Source organism: Schistocerca americana, chromosome 6 (genome assembly GCF_021461395.2).
Source record: "Schistocerca americana isolate TAMUIC-IGC-003095 chromosome 6, iqSchAmer2.1, whole genome shotgun sequence".
NCBI lineage: Eukaryota > Metazoa > Arthropoda > Insecta > Orthoptera > Acrididae > Schistocerca > Schistocerca americana.
Window position 1 is genome coordinate 578,440,737 of NC_060124.1, and position 20,884 is coordinate 578,461,620.

The 20,884-nt window shown below is 46.0% G+C and overlaps 1 protein-coding gene across 1 annotated transcript in view; it reads right to left on the minus strand.

The window, feature by feature from the left end:
- Positions 1–323: 323 nt before the first annotated feature.
- The window catches only part of LOC124619679 (origin recognition complex subunit 6), a 103,541-nt gene continuing 82,980 nt past the window's right edge, over positions 324–20,884 (minus strand). Inside the window, exons 6-7 of the mRNA XM_047146222.1 lie at positions 3,950–4,128; positions 324–579 (exon numbers count right to left, since the gene is read on the minus strand). Of these exons, the coding sequence (XP_047002178.1) occupies positions 4,013–4,128 (116 nt within the window). The 3' untranslated portion in view covers positions 324–579; positions 3,950–4,012. The remainder of the gene's footprint in view (positions 580–3,949; positions 4,129–20,884) is intronic.

Consider the following 20,884-nt stretch of genomic DNA (forward strand, 5'->3'; position numbering starts at 1 on the left):
TCCCGGAGAACTGTGTTGGGACCCTTGCTGTTCATGCTGTATATTAATGACTTTACAGAGAATATTAACAGTAACCATAGCCTTTTTGCAGATGATGCAGTTATCTGTAATGAAGTGCTGTCTGAAAGAAGAGGCAATGGGAAAAATAATGGATGTCATTTGGAATCAGCTTTTCAGGAAATGCAATTTAAAGTTTGAAACACATTATGATCAAAGCTTGGGTGTGTAGGGTGAAGCTATGTGCACTAATACTTGGGAGTACTTTATTGTCTCATGTTGTTAATAAATTTTATAATTTTTATTTTAATATTACAGTCACTATATCTAATTTTCAGATTTTACTACACACTATTATCAGAAACAACAGTCAGATATGTGACACTGAAATAATACATTTAAGGCGAAGTCTTTAGTTGTCACTGCTGCACCGAATACTTTGCTTTTTTCTGACACTTGCTCTTTGATTTTTTTCGTCTCATAAAATGGCTGTTTTCATGTAGCAAGCCCTTGCTGCTGGGCTGCAAAACTGTGTCAAGTGTTGGAGGTCCCTAAACTTTTCAAGTAAGAGTGGGATGAGATCTGCAACAGAGCGTAAAGGATATTATTTTCCTTCATAACTGCAGAAATTGATTTCTTGTAATGAAAGATTAATACTAAAACCACAGTGCCAGATATTTTGTTTTATTTTAAGAGCACGAAATGAGAGTAACCATCTTACAGTTGTACAAATACGAGGGTGGTTTGAAAAGTTCTCGGAACGCAATAGCAAAAGAGTACTTACATCACTGAAACTTTTTATATTTTTTCCTCCAGGCCTGCAAAATAGTTGTCAACTCCAGCTATCAGTTCTTCGTTTGAAGCTGAATCTTTATCCATCAAGAAAAATTTTCAGTTTTGGGAAGAGATGGAAGTCTGACAGTGCCATATCAGGTGAACATGGCAGGTGTGGCAACAATTCATACCTTAGTTCGTGTAATTTTGGCATGGTGACGCACATGTTTGCGAGCGGGCGTCAAGAGTCGCAGCACTCATCATGCAGATAATTTTTTCATTACTAATTCTTCAGTTAAAATGTGATATACCCTTCAGATGACATCTGGCAAGAGTGAGCAATTTCACGCACTTTCAATCGGCGATCCTCTATGACCATTTTGTGCACATTTGCAATGATTTCTGGAGTAGTGACACATCTTGGCCGACCACTGCGCAGATCATTATCTAAGCTCTCCCGACCAAATTTAAATTCATTTGTCCACTTGGCAACAGCTGAATATGAAGGAGCACAGTCCCCCAGTGTATTCTGGAAATCAGCATGAATGTCCTTTGCTTTCATACCTTTCTTTACGAAGTACTTTATCACTGCTCGAATCTAGGTTTTTTTCCATCTTTGCAAATCACTACGCAGGAACAACAACAGAACCATGTCATTGCCACAGCTCTCCTCCAAGAGCACTGATGTGGCATATGTTTACAGGTAACAGCCCAATGAATATCACTCATTTCATTAGCGCTGACCTCCCGTGGTAATTCCGAGAACTTTTCAAACCACCCTCGTAATCCAGAAGGAAAGAATTCGCCAAGATTTAGCTCATTAGCTGTATCCTCAACTTCATGGCGACATGGGCCATGGAGAGGTTGCTTTACTGGTGAACTCTCCCATGCACCATTGTAATACCTTTGGAATTAAAAAAAAGAGTTCTCATCTCTTGTTGTAACAACAGCTCCTTCACTGACTGAATTCAAAAGAGCACTTCTCCTTGAACAGAAGTGATAAAAAGCAGGTCCAAGATCTGAGAAGTGATGCAAATCTCGTCGAGGCTACGCTGTTTTATTGGGTTTATACACATCAGTCCAAATAAGCAAAAATTTTGCTCATTGTAACACCTCATTTGATAAAATTCTTTAAGAATTTGTGATATCTGTTCAACACACACATTTTCAAAACATTTTAATGTCTTACACTTATAGTCTTGGTCGGAGTCATGAGACGATAAACACAGTGTCATCATTAGCTTGAACATTCTGCCGTAGCTTCTTCTCTTCTTAAAAGACTTCTCTGTGTTACGTACATTTTGAGAGTCATCTATGTCATCTTCTACATTGCCCATGTTATCGTCTTGCAAATAAATAACGTCCATAGGGTAATAGGTATAAAAACAAAAAACTGAGACCAATAACAGTGGGGCTGCCAGCAGAGTTTGCAAGGAATACAGAATAAAAGAAACAGATTCTGAAACATGCTGGAATGACAGTCATCATTTTTCCCTATGCCACAATTGACATCTAGCATTGTTTCCATTCATAGATAATTTTCAGATCATTACTACACAATCACTATCAGTGTCCTTGCTGTATAACACTGTATGTGAATTTTGTGTCTTCAGTTCTGCATTGCCACTCCTAACTCATTTTCGACAAAAAAGTGACATTCACCATTTTTCCCATTGGTTCTTCAAGTATTAAGTCAGATTGTGATAAGATTTCAAAGTGATGCAAAGATTGTCAACTTGCTTTAAATATTCAAAAACATAAAATTGTGCACATCACACAATGAAAAAACATAGTATCCTATTACTACAATACCACAGAGTCACTGATGCAATCATACCTGGGTGTAACACTTTTTAGGGACATGAAACGGAATGATCACATAGGCTCAGTTGTAGGTAAAGCAGGTAGTAGATTTCGGTTTATTGATAGAATACTGGGGAAGTGCAATCGTTTACAAAGGAGACTGCTTACAAATTACTTGTGCAACCAGTTCTAAAATATTGCTCAAATGTGTGGGACACACATCAAATAGAACATGGGATATTGAATGTATACAAAGAAGGGCCGCATGAATGGGACACACATCAAATAGAACTAACAGGGGATATTGAATGTATACAGAGAAGGGCCGCATGAATGGTCACAGGTTTTTTGACCCATAGGAAAGTGTCAACAGATACTGAAGAAACTGAACTGGTACTCTCTAGAAGATAGACATAAACTATCCCAAGAAAGTCTACCAACAAAATTTCAAGAACTGGCTTTAAATGACTCTAGGGATATACCACAACCCCCTACGTATCGCTCACATAGGGATCACGAGGACAAGATTAGAATAATTACAGCACACACAGAGGCATTCAAACAATCATTCTTCCCATGCTCCATACGTGAATGGAACAGCAAGAAACCCAAATAACTGTTACATTTGGATGTATCCTCTGCCATACACCTCATGGTGGTCTGCAGGGTATAACTGTAGACGTAGATCCAACAAATAATCAAGGACGCTGGATGTAAATGCAACTCTGAGACGTAGACACAGACACAGAAGGGGAAGCTGTCGCAGGCCACAACATACCAGCCATAAGCCTGATGGGGTGCGGGGGGAGGGGGAAGTCCTCCCCTCCTCTCTTGGGGGAGGTGGAGGGGAAGGGGTGAAACCTCATATGCCATGGCTATTTCCACAGTTGACACAGATGGCGTAGGATGTTTGTTTATTGCTTATTTAGCCTGACCGGATCACATATGACCAGAAGAACACATACGAAAAACAATGCAAAAACATTCACAAGAATACTGATACTAAGCGAAAGGACTGTACAAAGATATGGTGGATGGGTGCTTTTTTTTAAGTCTTGCATGTGGACCTTTCGTATGGTAATGAACAATATCACAACACGTTAGAAACAGGAGGTGCATGGGTATGAATCAGAGAAGTACAGGTGGTACAACTGTTTGTATTAGAGGAAATCATACAGAACATCCCAAGAAAATAAACTGGATATCAGGTTGAGAAGAAAGTAACTAAAGAAATAACAAGGAAAGTGCTCTATTTATCATAATTTCAGGACAAAAACAATAATAAAATACATTAGTTGCACATGAAATCACTGTACATAAAAAATATACAAAGAACAAAGGAAATTAGCTTGTTATTAACTGCATGCACAAATACCTTTCTGAACACAAACAAGCAACTGACAATATGTTAATCTTCCTTGTTCTTCCTATGAACACATCAGCAGTCTTCTGATGATTCGTTTATTTCCTGCAGCATTCTTCTCTTCCAGTCAGAATAGCTTTCCTCCTCTTTTGGAGGTGACTGACTTCTTCTTTTCACTGCTTTCTGCAAATCTGAAAGAAGTGAATTGACTGCTAAAAAGAGTACCAGTTTTGCAAAATAGAACAGGCATATGCAGTTTCCTACTGACCTCTATTAAAAAACACATTAATACCACAACAGAGTGAGAAGATAAAAGGATACGTGAGGGTGTGGGTGTAAAGACAAGGAGCACAGATATCATAGATGTAGGTGGTAGAGAATTAAACGTTAATGATCAAGGAAAATTACAGACAAGACTTTTAAACTCGGTTCTACATTTAAAGAGTACTTTCAATCGAATACTGTCAATTCACTTTCTTTCTTTGTTGGTTCTGGCTCTTTCACTATTCTCTCATCATCTCTGCACATTGTTTTCTTTCTGATGTCCATATAACTCCTGTTATATTGGTTTTCCTGTGTTGAAATTATTCTAATTTTAATAACAACACTGTAGGAAAAGACAGATGAAATGTTAAGCTGCATACAGCGACAATTAAAAGACACTTACACATAAGCTTTCGGCCACAGTCTCAGTCTATAAAAGAAGGAGAAACACACACCACTCATTCACACGAACAAGCACACCTCATGCACGAGATCGCCAACTCCGGCAGCTCAGAGCAGAATTCTGGTCTGATATTGCAACCCATAGTTTCTATTGTTTATTCTAAGTTTACCACCTCCATTAAGGAATTTTTTTCTTTATTTGTGACTAACGAATATTATTTCTTTCCAGATCTTTTTTGCTCCTTTGCTCTGGACTATAGCTTATTTCTTTTATCAGATTAAAACGCACATTACCTTTGAAACTTCCTGGCAGATTAAAACCATGTGCCGGACCGAGACTCGAACTCAAGACCTTTGCCTTTTGCGGGCAACTGAGCTACCAAAGCACGTCTCAGGCCCCATCCTCACAACTTTACTTCTGCCAGTACCTCGTCTCCTACCTTCCAAACTTAACAGAAGCTATCCTGCAAACCTTGCAGAACTAGCATTCCTGAAAGAAAGGATATTGTGGAGACATGGCTGACCCACAGCCTAGGGGATGTTACCACAATTCTGCGCACATAACCTTTATTAACCTGTTCCCACTCATTCTGTGAAAGATGTCTAAAGCGAATTAATCTCTACACATATATGTGTGGATGGAGATATGTGTGTATGTGCGAGTGTATACCCGTCCTTTTTTCCCCCTAAAGTAAGTCTTTCCGCTCCCGGGATTGGAATGATTCCTTACCCTCTCCCTTAAAACCCACATCCTTTCATCTTTCCCTCTCCTTCCCTCTTTCCTGACGAAGCAACCGTTGGTTGCGAAAGCTAGAATTTTGTGTGTATGTTTGTGTGTCTATCGATGTGCCAGGGCTTTCGTTTGGTAAGTCACATCATCTTTGTTTTTAGATATAAATTATTTAACAGTTACATTGCAAATCCATACACACTCCTTGATACACTTACACATGGAGTAACTTATCTGAAACCTAAAGATCAAGCAGACACAGCAAACCCAGCTAAATATCGCCCCATAACATGCCTACCAACAATATACAAAATATTAACTTCAGTCATTACACAGAAATTAATGACACACACAACACACAACAAAATTATAAATGAAGAACAGAAAGGCTGTTGCAAAGGAGCACGAGGATGTAAAGAGCAACTGATAATAGATGCAGAGGTGACATATCAAGCTAAAACTAAACAAAGGTCGCTACACTACACATACATTGACTATGCTATTTTTCTTACATTTGTCTGTTCCAAAAGCCATGTTTATATCATTGCTGAATAATTCTGTTATCTTTAGTAATTGGTTGAGTTGTTGATTTGTTGCTGCCAGTAGTTTTAGATCATCCATATATAGCAAATGTGTTATTTTGTGTGGGTATGTCCCAGTAATATTATATCCATAATTTGTATTATTTAGCATGTTGGATAGTGGGTTCAGAGCAAGGCATAACCAGAAAGGACTTAATGAGTCTCCTTGGTATATTCCACGCTTAATCTGTATTGGCTGTGATGTGATATTATTTGAATTTGTTTGGATATTAAGTGTGGTTTTCCAGTTTTTCATTACTATGTTTAGGAACTGTACCAATTTAGGATCTACTTTGTATATTTCCAATATCTGTAGTAACCATGAGTGGGGTACACTATCAAAAGCTTTTTGGTAATCAATGCATGAGTAGTGCAGTGACCTTTGTTTAGTTTTAGCTTGATATGTCACCTCTGTATCTATTTTCAGTTGCTCTTTACATCCTTGTGCTCCTTTGCAACAGCTGTTTTGTACTTCATTTATAATTTTGTTCTGTGTTGGAGGTCTCATTAATTCCTGTGTAATGACGGAAGTTAATATTTTGTATATTGTTGGTAGGCATGTTATGGGGTGATATTTTGCTGGGTTTGCTGTTTCTGCTTGATCTTTAGGTTTCAGGTAAGTTATTCCTTGTGTAAGTGTATCAGGGACTGTGTATGGGTCTGCAATGTAACTGCTAAATAATTTAGTTAGGTGTGAATGTGTTGAGGTGAACTTCTTTAGCCAGAAATTTGCTATTTTATTATTTCCAGGGGCTTTCCAATTGTGCGTAGAATTAATTGCTTGGGTGACTTCATGTTGCAAAATTATCACTTCAGGCATTTGTGGTATCATCTTGTATGTGTCTGTTTCTGCTTGTATCCACCTTGCGTGTCTGTTATGTTGTACCGGGTTTCACCATATGTTGCTCCAGAAGTGTTCCATGGCTGTTATGTTTGGTGGGTTGTCTATTTTAATGTGTGTGTTATCTATTTTCTGGTAAAATTTCTTTTGGTTTGTGTTGAATGTTTGGTTTTGTTTCCTTCTGTTTTCACTTTTCTGCTTGTTCTATAAAAAGTTTTCTTAAATTGTCTACCTGTCCATAATGTAGTCAATATAATAGAGGGAAACATTCCACGTGGGAAAAATATATCTAAAAACAAAGATGATGTGACTTATCGAACGAAAGCGCTGGCAGGTCGATAGACAAACAAACACAAACATACACACAAAATTCTAGCTTTCGCAACAAATGGTTGCTTCGTCAGGAAAGAGGGAAGGAGAGGGAAAGACGAAAGGAAGTGGGTTTTAAGGGAGAGGGTAAAGAGTCATTCCAATCCCGGGAGCGGAAAGACTTACCTTAGGGGGAAAAAAAAAGACGGGTATACACACACACACACACACACACACACACACACACACACACACATATCCATCCACACATATACAGACACAAGCAGACATATTTAAAGACAAAGAGTTTGGGCAGAGATGTCAGTCGAGACAGAAGTGCAGAGGCAAAGATGATGTTGAATGACAGGTGAGGTATGAGGTAGCAGAGATTGAGGCCTGGTGGGTAATGGGAAGAGAGGATATATTGAAGAGCAAGTTCCCATCCCCGGAGTTCGGATAGGTTGGTGTTAGTGGGAAGTATCCAGATAACCCAGATGGTGTAACACTGTGCCAAGATGTGCTGGCCGTGCACCAAGGCATGTTTAGCCACAGGGTGATCCTCATTACCAAGAAACACTGTCTGCCTGTGTCCATTCATGCGAAGGGACAGTTTGTTGCTGGTCATTCCCACATAGAATGCATCACAGTGTAGGCAGGTCAGTTGGTAAATCACGTGGGTGCTTTCACATGTGGCTCTGCCTTTGATCATGTACACCTTCTGGGTTACAGGACTGGAGTAGGTGGTGGTGGGAGGGTGCATGGGACAGGTTTTACACCGGGGGCGGTTACAAAGATAGGAGCCAGAGAGTAGGGAAGGTGGTTTGGGGATTTCATAGGGATGAACTAACAGGTTACGAAGGTTAGGTGGACGGCGGAAAGACACTCTTGGTGGAGTGGGGAGGATTTCATGAAGGATGGATCTCATTTCAGGGCAGGATTTGAGGAAGTCGTATCCCTGCTGGAGAGCCACATTCACAGTCTGATCCAGTCTCGGAAAGTATCCTGTCACAAGTGGGGCACTTTTGTGGTTCTTCTGTGGGGGATTCTGGGTTTGAGGGGATGAGGAAGTGGCTCTGGTTATTTGCTTCTGTACCAGGTCGGGAGGGTAGTTGCGGGATGCGAAAGCTGTTGTCAGGTTGTTGGTGTAATGGTTCAGGGATTCCGGACTGGAGCAGATTCGTTTGCCACGAAGACCTAGGCTGTAGGGAAGGGACCGTTTGATGTTGAATGGGTGGCAGCTGTCATAATGGAGGTACTGTTGCTTGTTGGTGGGTTTGATGTGGACGGACGTGTGAAGCTGGCCATTGGACAGGTGGAGGTCAACGTCAAGGAAAGTGGTGTGGGATTTGTAGTAGGACCAGGAGAATCTGATGGAACCAAAGGAGTTGAGGTTGGAGAGGAAATTCTGGAGTTCTTCTTCACTGTGAGTCCAGATGATGAAGATGTCATCAATAAATCTGTACCAAACTTTGGGTTGGCAGGCCTGGGTAACCAAGGCGGCTTCCTCTAAGCGACCCATGAATAGGTTGGTGTACGAGGGGGCCATCCTGGTACCCATGGCTGTTCCCTTTAATTGTTGGTATGTCTGGCCTTCAAAAGTGAAGAAGTTGTGGATAAGGATGAAGCTGGCTAAGGTGATGAGGAAAGAGGTTTTAAGTAGGGTGGCAGGTGATCGGCGTGAAAGGAAATGCTCCATCGCAGCGAGGCCCTGGACGTGCGGAATATTTGTGTATAAGGAAGTGGCATCAATGGTTACAAGGATGGTTTCCAGGGGTAACAGATTGGGTAAGGATTCCAGGCGTTCGAGAAAGTGGTTGGTGTCTTTGATGAAGGATGGGAGACTGCATGTAATGGGTTGAAGGTGTTGATGTATGTAGGCAGAGATACGTTCTGTGGGGGCTTGGTAACCAGCTACAATGGGGCGGCCGGGATGATTGGGTTTGTGGATTTTAGGAAGAAGGTAGAAGGTAGGGGTGCGGGGTGTCGGTGGGGTCAGGAGGTTGATGGAGTCAGGTGAAAGGTTTTGCAGGGGGCCTAAGGTTCTGAGGATTCCTTGAAGGTCCGCCTGGACATCGGGAATGGGGTTACCTTGGCAAACTTTGTATATGGTGTTGTCTGAAAGCTGACGCAGTTTCTCAGCCACATACTCCCGACGATCAAGTACCACGGTCGTGGAACCCTTGTCCGCCGGAAGAATGACGATGGATCGGTCAGCCCTCAGATCACGGATAGCCTGGGCTTCAGCAGTGGTGATGTTGGGAGTAGGATTAAGGTTTTTTAAGAAGGATTGAGATGCAAGGCTGGAAGTCAGAAATTCCTGGAAGGTTTGGAGAGGGTGATTTTGAGGAAGAGGAGGTGGGTCCCACTGTGACGGAGGACGGAACTGTTCCAGGCAGGGTTCAATTTGGATGGTGTCTTGGGGAGTTGGATCATTAGGAGTAGGATTAGGATCATTTTTCTTCGTGGCAAAGTGATATTTCCAGCAGAGAGTACGAGTGTAGGACAGTAAATCTTTGACGAGGGCTGTTTGGTTGAATCTGGGAGTGGGGCTGAAGGTGAGGCTTTTGGATAGGACAGAAGTTTCGGATTGGGAGAGAGGTTTGGAGGAAAGGTTAACTACTGAATTAGGGTGTTGTGGTTCCAGATTGTGTTGATTGGAATTTTGAGGTTTTGGAGGGAGTGGAGCTGAAAGTGGGAGATTGAGTATATGGGAGAGACTGGGTTTGTGTGCAATGAGAAGAGGTTGAGGTTTGCTGGAAAGGTTGTGAAGGGTGAGTGAGTTGCCTTTCCGAAGGTGGGAAACCAGGAGATTGGATAGTTTTTTGAGGTGGAGGGTGGCATGCTGTTCTAATTTACGGTTGGCCTGTAGGAGGATGCTCTGAACAGCCGGTGTGGATGTGGGAGAGGAAAGATTAAGGACTTTTATTAAGGATAGGAGTTGACGGGTGTGTTTATTGGCTGAGTTGATGTGTAGGTGAAGGATTAGGTGGGTGAGGGCAATGGATTGTTCAGTTTGGAACTGGTATAGGGACTGATGGAAAGAAGGGTTGCAGCCAGAGATGGGAACTTTAAGTGTGAGGCCTTTGGGGGTAATGCCAAATGTCAGACAAGCCTGAGAAAATAGAATATGGGAGCGTAATCTGGCTAGGGCGAAGGCATGTTTGCGGAGGGAATGTAAATAAAACTTAATGGGGTCATTGTGGGGGTGTTGTGAGGGTGACATGGTATTAGAAGGTGGAAAGTGTAACATGAGGCTTAAATGAAAATGAAAATAAAAATATATGGGGAGAGATAAATGTGAACTGGAAAGTAACTGGAGATCTGGTGTGAAAAAAGGCGAAAAGGTGTTGGTTACAGCTGGGCTATGTTGGACTTGGGTTGGTAGACAACGATGTGCACAAAGGTTAGGTAGTTGTGTTGCCGCCAAAACACGTTAAAGGACGGAGAAATTTGGGAAAATTTCGAAAAAACTGCGTATAATATATTAAAAGGAGTGGTTTTGAGGTGGCAGATTATGAAAATGAGGCTAACAATTGTCTGACGAAGAAATAATGACGTTAAAACCTGTGGGAAGCGGCTAAAAATTATCAGTGATGTGGGAAAAACGGAAATGGAAATAAAGCGAAAGTTATTAGAACTAGAAGAAATGGTTGTTTAAAAGGTGAAAGGAACTGTTTGTGAACTAGAAATGGTGGATTTTATAGCGGCGGTAGTGTTGAAAGCGGCAAAAAAAAAAAATTTTTTTTGGTTTTGGTTTGGAAGTGGGTTGCGCATTATTGAGTATATATAGGCGGGATAAAATTGTATAGCAGATTACTGTAAAAAGGAGAAGGTGAATACAAAGTGAAACTACTCCAGTTGTGTTGGTTCCTAAGTTTGTTGCTTGGTAATAACAGAACATGAGGTGTCGGTTAACTTCATCTGACCATCTCATCCTCTGTCTTTGTTTTCCTTCTAGAGTGGTTGCAGGAAGCATGTCCTGCAAAACACCTCTATTTGGATTTAAATCCTTTTCCGTGTGGTTAGCAGTGTCGTTACCATTGTGGACTGGCATAGGTTTCAAGCGCCGTCCCCGACCTTGACAGCGCTTGTCCGAGGCTTCATTAGTCCTGTCCTAAACCAACTAATCACACTAAAAGGGGGGTTAGCCCTATTAGTGGTTTGTTCTTTTCGTCGCCTTTTACGACTGGCAGAACATACCGAAGGTCTATCCTTTTCCCGAGCCTCCACGGGTATTATTATTATTATTATTATTATTATTAAAAGAAATAATATAGCAGCAATAAAATGGTCACAATATCATTTTCAGTTATCTCTGCCAAATACAAGACAGTGTGCCAGCATCACGGACTTAATGTGGAGACCAGAGGCTGAAGCAGCTTTCTTCAAGAAGCATCTGGCACAGGAAACACCACTGGAACACCCAAGATGGAGCACCCCTTTGGTGCTTGTGATTGCTGCAAGCCAAACAGCAGTGGTTGCAACTCTTCAACAAAAAGTAGATGGCACATGGCAGCTGTTCGCATTTGCTTCTAAGAACTTAACACATGAGTAGCAAAAATGAAGTGTTATTGACTGTGAGTTACTTATTTATTTAGCTATCAAGCATTTCTGGCCATTTTGCAATTTTTACGGACCTCAAGCTGCTAGCAGCTATCTTTCAGTATGCCATACACCTCAGCTCACTGCGACAGTATAGGCAGGAAGAGCCATCACACAGTTTACAATTGATGTGCGTCACGTAACAGGAAAAACAATCCTGTCACAGACTGCCTACCTCAGAACTGTGCCACTTTAAACTACATTCACTGGGCAGAGTTGGCAAACAACAGAAAAATCCTCTCTTACGCTGTCATATGGAGGAGCAGTGAATAGCTCTGGCATCTGTCAGCTCCGAATGTGCCCGACAGAATTTGATGTGATGTAGCAAAGGGGATGGTGGTGGTGGTTGTTGGGATGTTTAAGGGGGACTAAACAGCGAAGGTCATCAGTCCCCCGTTCCAAAATCAGGCGAGCCGAAAATCTACGGAGCAGGTAAAAACCAAAGGGGGAGGAGACGTCCCCCCAGGCGCTAAAAGAACACAAATGCAGCAACAAACACTACAGACAAGAACAGGACAGAGGAACACCAGACAGAAAGAAACAGAAGAAAGGAGGATGGCCGGAGACTGGTTGACTGACAACGAGAAAAAAAAAGGGAAAGAGTCAACCATCTGACGGCACACCAGAACAGCAACAGACACAAGGACAAAAGACACAGAAAGGGAAAGGCGCAGGACCTCCCTAAATCGAACCATAAAAAGGACTACTACGGATAAAATGTAAAACATTGTCAGCCATGGAGGCATCGTCGGATAAAACCAAAGCCAAAGTGCCCGGGAGATTAAAAGATTGCCGGAGTGTGCGCAGTCGAGGACACTCCAGCAAAATGTGGCCGACCGTCAGCCGGGACCCACACCGACACAAGGGGGGATCCTCCTGACGCAACAGATGGCCGTGCGTCAGGTATGTATGGCCGATGCGCAGCCGACACAGGACTACCGAGTCCCTGCGAGAAGCCCGCAGGGAGGAACGCCACACATCGGTCGTCCCCTTGACAGCCCGCAGTTTATTCAGGGCTGTCATGCCACGCCACTCAGCAGCCCACATCCCAATCAGCTTACGGCGCAACACCAGCTGCTGGTCGCGAGCCGTAAGGCCGATCTCCAAAGCTGGGGCGTCGATCGCCCCTTTGGCCAGCCTGTCTACACGTTCGTTCCCTGGGATGCCAACATGACCGGGCGTCCAAACCAAGACCACCGAACGACCAGAACGGGCAATGGCGGAAACAGACTCCTGAATGGAGAACACCAGAGGAGAGGAGGGATAGCAGCGGTCGATGGCCTGAAGGCTGCTCAGGAAGTCACTGCAAATCACGATGGACCTACCTGAGCAGAAACGCATATGCTCAAGAGCACGCAATATGGCCACCAGCTCTGCAGTAAAAATACTGCAGCCAGCCGGCAAGGAGCGCTGCTCAACATGGGCAGCATGAGCAAAAGAGTAGGCAGTGCGGCCATCAACCAGGGAACCATCAGTGTAGACAGTCTCACAGTCCGAAAATGAGGCGAGGAGCGCAAGAAAACGGCGACGGAGGGCCACAGGCGGAACCGAGTCCTTGGGTCCCTGTGCCAAGTCCAGACAGACGGACGGCCGGGACAAACACCAGGGAGGCGTAGGTGCACGGACCCGGAAGGGAGGCGGAAGAGGGAATGAACCCAATTCCGACAGCAGGGACTGAACGCGGACAGCGACGGAAAGCCCAGACCTAGGTCGCCGTTCGGGCAGATGGAGGACCATGGCAGGGAAAAGCATCTACATCTACATCTACATTGATACTCCGCAAGCCACCCAACGGTGTGTGGCGGAGGGCACTTTACGTGCCACTGTCATTACCTCCCTTTCCTGTTCCAGTCGCGTATGGTTCGCGGGAAGAACGACTGTCTGAAAGCCTCCGTGCGCGCTCCAATCTCTCTAATTTTACATTCGTGATCTCCTCGGGAGGTATAAGTAGGGGGAAGCAATATATTCGATACCTCATCCAGAAACGCACCCTCTCGAAACCTGGACAGCAAGCTACACCGCGATGCAGAGCGCCTCTCTTGCAGAGTCTGCCACTTGAGTTTATTAAACATCTCCGTAACGCTATCACGGTTACCAAATAACCCGGTGACGAAACGCGCCGCTCTTCTTTGGATCTTTTCTATCTCCTCCGTCAACCCGACCTGGTACGGATCCCACACTGATGAGCAATACTCAAGTATAGGTCGAACGAGTGTTTTGTAAGCCACCTCCTTTGTTGATGGACTACATTTTCTAAGCACTCTCCCAATGAATCTCAACCTGGTACCTGCCTTACCAACAATTAATTTTATATGATCATTCCACTTCAAATCGTTCCGTACGCATACTCCCAGATACTTTACAGAAGTAACTGCTACCAGTGTTTGTTCCGCTATCATATAATCATACAATAAAGGATCCTTCTTTCTATGTATTCGCAATACATTACATTTGTCTATGTTAAGGGTCAGTTGCCACTCCCTGCACCAAGTGCCTATCCGCTGCAGATCTTCCTGTATTTCGCTACAATTTTCTAATGCAGCAACTTCTCTGTATACTACAGCATCATCCGCGAAAAGCCGCATGGAACTTCCGACACTATCTACTAAGTCATTTATATATATTGTGAAAAGCAATGGTCCCATAACACTCCCCTGTGGCACGCCAGAGGTTACTCTAACGTCTGTAGACGTCTCTCCATTGATAACAACATGCTGTGTTCTGTTTGCTAAAAACTCTTCAATCCAGCCACACAGCTGGTCTGATATTCCGTAGGCTCTTACTTTGTTTATCAGGCGACAGTGCGGAACTGTATCGAACGCCTTCCGGAAGTCAAGAAAAATAGCATCTACCTGGGAGCCTGTATCTAATATTTTCTGGGCCTCATGAACAAATAAGGCGAGTTGGGTCTCACACGATCGCTGTTTCCGGAATCCACGTTGATTCCTACATAGTAGATTCTGGGTTTCCAGAAATGACATGATATGCGAGCAAAAAACATGTTCTAAAATTCTACAAGAGATCGACGTAAGAGATATAGGTCTATAGTTTTGCGCATCTGCTCGACGACCCTTCTTGAAGACTGGGACTATCTGTGCTCCTTTCCAATCATTTGGAACCCTCCGTTCCTCTAGAGACTTGCGGTACACGGCTGTTAGAAGGGGGGCAAGTTCTTTCGCGTACTCTGTGTAGAATCGAATTGGTATCCCGTCAGGTCCAGTGGACTTTCCTCTATTGAGTGATTCCAGTTGCTTTTCTATTCCTTGGACACTTATTTCGATGTCAGCCATTTTTTCGTTTGTGCGAGGATTTAGAGAAGGAACTGCAGTGTGGTCTTCCTCTGTGAAACAGCTTTGGAAAAAGGTGTTTAGTATTTCAGCTTTACGCGTGTCATCCTCTGTTTCAATGCCATCATCATCCCGTAGTGTCTGGATATGCTGTTTCGAGCCACTTACTGATTTAACGTAAGACCAGAACTTCCTAGGATTTTCTGTCAAGTCGGTACATAGAATTTTACTTTCGAATTCAATGAACGCTTCACGCATAGCCCTCCTTACGCTAACTTTGACATCGTTTAGCTTCTGTTTGTCTGAGAGGTTTTGGCAGCGTTTAAACTTGGAGTGGAGCTCTCTTTGCTTTCGCAGTAGTTTCCTAACTTTGTTGTTGTACCACGGTGGGTTTTTCCCGTCCCTCACAGTTTTACTCGGCACGTACCTGTCTAAAACGCATTTTACGATTGCCTTGAACTTTTTCCATAAACACTCAACATTGTCAGTGTCGGAACAGAAATTTTCGTTTTGATCTGTTAGGTAGTCTGAAATCTGCCTTCTATTACTCTTGCTAAACAGATAAACCTTCCTCCCTTTTTTTATATTCCTATTAACTTCCATATTCAGGGATGCTGCAACGGCCTTATGATCACTGATTCCCTGTTCTGTACATACAGAGTCGAAAAGTTCGGGTCTGTTTGTTATCAGTAGGTCCAAGATGTTATCTCCACGAGTCGGTTCTCTGTTTAATTGCTCGAGGTAATTTTCGGATAGTGCACTCAGTATAATGTCACTCGATGCTCTGTCCCTACCACCCGTCCTAAACATCTGAGTGTCCCAGTCTATATCTGGTAAATTGAAATCTCCACCTAAGACTATAACATGCTGAGAAAATTTATGTGAAATGTATTCCAAATTTTCTCTCAGTTGTTCTGCCACTAATGCTGCTGAGTCGGGAGGTCGGTAAAAGGAGCCAATTATTAACCTAGTTCGGTTGTTTAGTGTAACCTCCACCCATAATAATTCACAGGAACTATCCACTTCTACTTCACTACAGGATAAACTACTACTAACAGCGACGAACACTCCACCACCGGTTGCATGCAATCTATCCTTTCTAAACACCGTCTGTACCTTTGTAAAAATTTCGGCAGAATTTATCTCTGGCTTAAGCCAGCTTTCTGTACCTATAACGATTTCAGCTTCGGTGCTTTCTATCAGCGCTTGAAGTTCCGGTACTTTACCAACGCAGCTTCGACAGTTGACAATTACAATACCGATTGCTGCTTGGTCCCCGCATGTCCTGACTTTGCCCCACACCCGTTGAGGCTGTTGCCCTTTCTGTACTTGCCCAAGGCCATCTAACCTAAAAAACCGCCCAGCCCACGCCACACAACCCCTGCTACCCGTGTAGCCGCTTGTTGCGTGTAGTGGACTCCTGACCTATCCAGCGGAACCCGAAACCCCACCACCCTATGGCGCAAGTCGAGGAATCTGCAGCTCACACGGTCGCAGAACCGTCTCAGCCTCTGATTCAGACCCTCCACTCGGCTCTGTACCAAAGGTCCGCAGTCAGTCCTGTCGACGATGCTGCAGATGGTGAGCTCTGCTTTCATCCCGCTAGCGAGACTGGCAGTCTTCACCAAATCAGATAGCCGCCGGAAGCCAGAGAGGATTTCCTCCGATCCATAGCGACACACATCATTGGTGCCGACATGAGCGACCACCTGCAGATGGGTGCACCCTGTACCCTCCATGGCATCCGGAAGGACCCTTTCCACATCTGGAATGACTCCCCCCGGTATGCACACGGAGTGCACATTGGTTTTCTTCCCCTCTCTTGCTGCCATTTCCCTAAGGGGCCCCATTACGCACCTGACGTTGGAGCTCCCAACTACCAGTAAGCCCACCCTCTGCAACTGCCCGGATCTTGCAGACTGAGGGGCAACCTCTGGAACAGGACAAGCAGCCATGTCAGGCCGAAGATCAGTATCAGCCTGAGACAGAGCCTGAAACCGGTTCGTCAGACAAACTGGAGAGGCTTTCCGTTCAGCCCTCCGGAATGTCTTTCGCCCCCTGCCACACCTTGAAACGACCTCCCACTCTACCACAGGTGAGGGATCAGCCTCAATGCGGGCAGTATCCCGGGCAACCACAGTCTTAGTCCGATCAGGGGATGCGTGGGACGAGCTGGCCGTCCCCGACAAACCCCCATCCGGACCCCCACAGTGATGCCCATTGGCAACAGCCTCAAGCTGTGTGACCGAAGCCAACACTGCCTGAAGCTGGGAGCGAAGGGATGCCAACTCAGCCTGCATCCGAACACAGCAGTTGCAGTCCCTATCCATGCTAAAAACTGTTTTGCAAAGAACGTCTGAACTAATCTACAGAAAGCGCAAACAAATCGACAAAATTTAAACGGTTATTAAAATACAAGATTGCCTAGTAAATGCAGTAATGCTGCTACTTGCGCACTGCTGACACTGCTCGGCGGCGGAAGGAGACTAAGCGAAATTACACTATTCAGGTACTAAAACACGATGCTACACTCTCAAATACTATAATACGCCCGAAATTTATGAATTAAACAATGCAAGTACCAAAAACACGCAAAGAAATTAAGAATTAAACTATGTAACAAATGAGTGAGCTAGGAGTATACGACTTGCTGCTGCAGCTGCTTATCCAACGGCGGCAGGGAGCACACTGACTGCGACCAACCGACACTGGCCGTTCAAAACAAAAACAGTAGACAAACGACTACGCGAATTTACACTATTCAGGTACTAAAACGCGATGCTACAACTCTCAAATACTATAATACGCCCGAAATTTATGAATTAAACAATGCAAGTACCAAAAACACGCAAAGAAATTAAGAATTAAACTATGTAACAAATGAGTGAGCTAGGAGTATACGACTTGCTGCTCAGCTGCTTATCCAACGGCGGCAGGCGACGATTGGGATGGCCTGGCGAGCAATGCACGTGGACAGCATAGTCGGCGAGCAGTCGATGGCGGCGAATTCGCAGCGGGGGAACCCCGGCCTCCACCAGTAGACTATCCACGGGGCTCGTACGAAAAGCGCCAGTTGCAAGCCGGACCCCACAGTGGTGTATGGGGTCTAACAACTCCAACACTGAGGGTGATGCAGACCCATAGGCCAGGCTCCCATAATCAAGCCGAGACTGCACAAGGGCTCTGTACAATCGCAGCAGCGTGCAGCGATCCGCACCCCAAGACGTGTGGCTAAGGCAGCGGAGGGCGTTGAGGTGCCGCCAGCATTTTTGCTTCAGCTGAGTAATATGAGGAACCCATGTGAGCCGGGCATCAAACACGAGTCCCAAGAAGCAGCAAGTGTCCACCACTTCAAGCAGGTGGCCGTCGAGGTAAAGTTCAGGATGAGGGTGGACCGTCCGACGCCTGCAGAAGTGCATAACTCGAGTCTTGGCTGCAGAGAACTGAAAACCGTGAGTCAGAGCCCATGATGCTGCCTTCCGAATGGCTACCTGCAGCATGCGTTCGGCGACTCCCGTAGTCGTGGAGCTAAATGAGATGCAGAAGTCGTCGGCATACAAAGAAGGAGACACCGACGACCCCACGGCTACAGCCAGACCATTAATGGCCACTAGAAATAAGGACACACTCAACACCGAGCCCTGCGGGACCCCATTTTCCTGTGTATAAGAAGAACTAGAGGCGGCACCGACTTGCACCCGGAAAGAGTGGTGCAATAGAAAGGTTTGAAGAAAAGCCGGGAGCCGACCACGAAGACCCCACTCATACAATGTGGTGAGGATGTGATGCCTCCATGTGGTGTCATACGCCTTCCGCAGATCGAAAAATACAGCAACGAGATGCTGACGTCGGGCAAAGGCCGTACGAATAGCAGATTCCAGCCGCACCAAATTGTTCATGGCAGACCGGCCCCGACGGAAGCCACCCTGGGATGGAGCGAGGAGACCGCGCGACTCAAGGACCCAACACAAACGCCGCCCCACCATACGTTCGAGCAATTTGCACAAAACGTTGGTGAGGGTAATGGGACGATAGCTGTCCACCGCCAGTGGGTCAGCACCGGGCTTCAAGATGGGGACAATAACACCCTCTCGCCATTGCGACGGGAACACGCCTTCGCTCCAAATGCGGTTAAATACCGCGAGAATGTGTCTCTGGCAGTCCTGGGAGAGATGCTTCAGTATCTGCGCGTGGATGCAGTCCGGTCCTGGTGCTGTATCAGGGCAATCGGCGAGGGCAGCGAGGAATTCCCTCTCGCTGAAAGGAGCATTGTATTTTTCAGAACTACGCGTGTGAAATGAGAACTGCGTCCGCTCGGCTCGCTCCTTTAGATAGTGAAAGGCGGGGGGATAAGATGCAGTCGCTGAGCTCGTCGCAAAGTGCGCGGCAAGCTGTTCAGCAATGGCGGCAGCGTCCGTGCAGACAGCGCCGTCCAAGGAGAGCCCAGGTACACCCATAGGGGTCTGGTATCCATAAATCCGCCGGATCCGGGACCACACGAGCGAGGGGGAGACACGGGAGCCCAAGGAGGAGACATACCGCTCCCAGCACTCCTGCTTACGCCGTGCAATAAGACGGCGGGCCAAGGCACGGAGCCTCTTAAAGGCGATGAGAGTCTCCAGAGACGGGTGCCGCCTATGACGCTGGAGAGCCCGCCGACGGTCGCGAATAGCCTCAGCAATCTCCGGCGACCACCAGGGTACAGCCTTCCTCCGAGGGAGTCCAGAAGAGCGGGGGATGGCAGCCTCGGCCGCCGAAATGATGGATGTGGTTAAGACACGGACCACCCCGTCAATGTCACCTTGGGGGGGAGACTCAATGGTTGCAGCAGAAGTAAAAGCCGGCCAGTCAGCCCTGTGGAGAGCCCAGCGGGGCAGGCGCCCAGAAGAATGACACTGGGGCAGTGACAAATAGATGGGAAAATGGTCACTACCACAGAGGTCAGGATGCACTCGCCAGTGGAGGGATGGGACAAGTCCGGGGCTGCAAAGAGAGAGATCGATGGCCGAGAAAGAGCCATGGGCCACACTGAAATGCATGGGAGCACCGGTATTCAAGAGGCTAAGGTCGAGCTGCGCCAACACATGCTCCACGGCCCGACCGCGGTCATCGGAGACAGTCTCACCCCATAGAGGGTTGTGGGCATTGAAATCGCCTAGAAGCAGCAAAGGTGGCGGAAGTTGAGCCAGCAGTGCAGCCAAGACATGTCGGGGGAGCTCCCCATCCGGAGGAATGTAAACAGAGCAAACAGTAATAGCCGGCGAGAGCTCAACCCTGACAGCGACTGCCTCTAAAGGCGTCTGAAGGGGTACTGGCGAGCTACAGACAGAGTGGTGAACAAAAAGACAAACCCCACCTGACGCTCGTTGACAGGCAGCGCGGTTCTTATAGTATCCCCGATAACCGCGAAGGGCGGGGGTCCGCAGTGCCGGAAACCAAGTTTCCTGCAGAGCAATGCAGAGAACAGGGGAATCACTCAGAAGCATCCGGAGCTCAGGCAGGTGGCGGAAATAACCACCGCAGTTCCATTGGAGAATGGAAGCAGGAAGGGACTGGGAGGGCGTGAATGCGACTAAGAGGCAGACAGCGCCTCAGAGCCAACTGCCGCCACCGGGGGAGAGTCAGCTGAGTCCATAGGAGAGGTCCCCAAGGGTTCCGTGAGGGCAAGATCCGCGGCAGAGGCGAGGATCTCCACCTCATCCCCGGAGCCAGGACTAGGTACAGCAGGCAGTGCTGAAACCGCCGGAACGTCCTTCTTCTTGGACACATGCCGTTCCTTCTTCTCACGTCGGCCCTTAGGGTGAGAGGGCTGGGAGAGGTTCTCTGAAGGAGCGTCGGAGGCTGACGACGACGCAGAAGCCCTACGACCAGCAGGTGGTGGAACCTTCAGCCACTGGCTGACATCCGGCTGGGTAGGAGAAGAAACAGCGG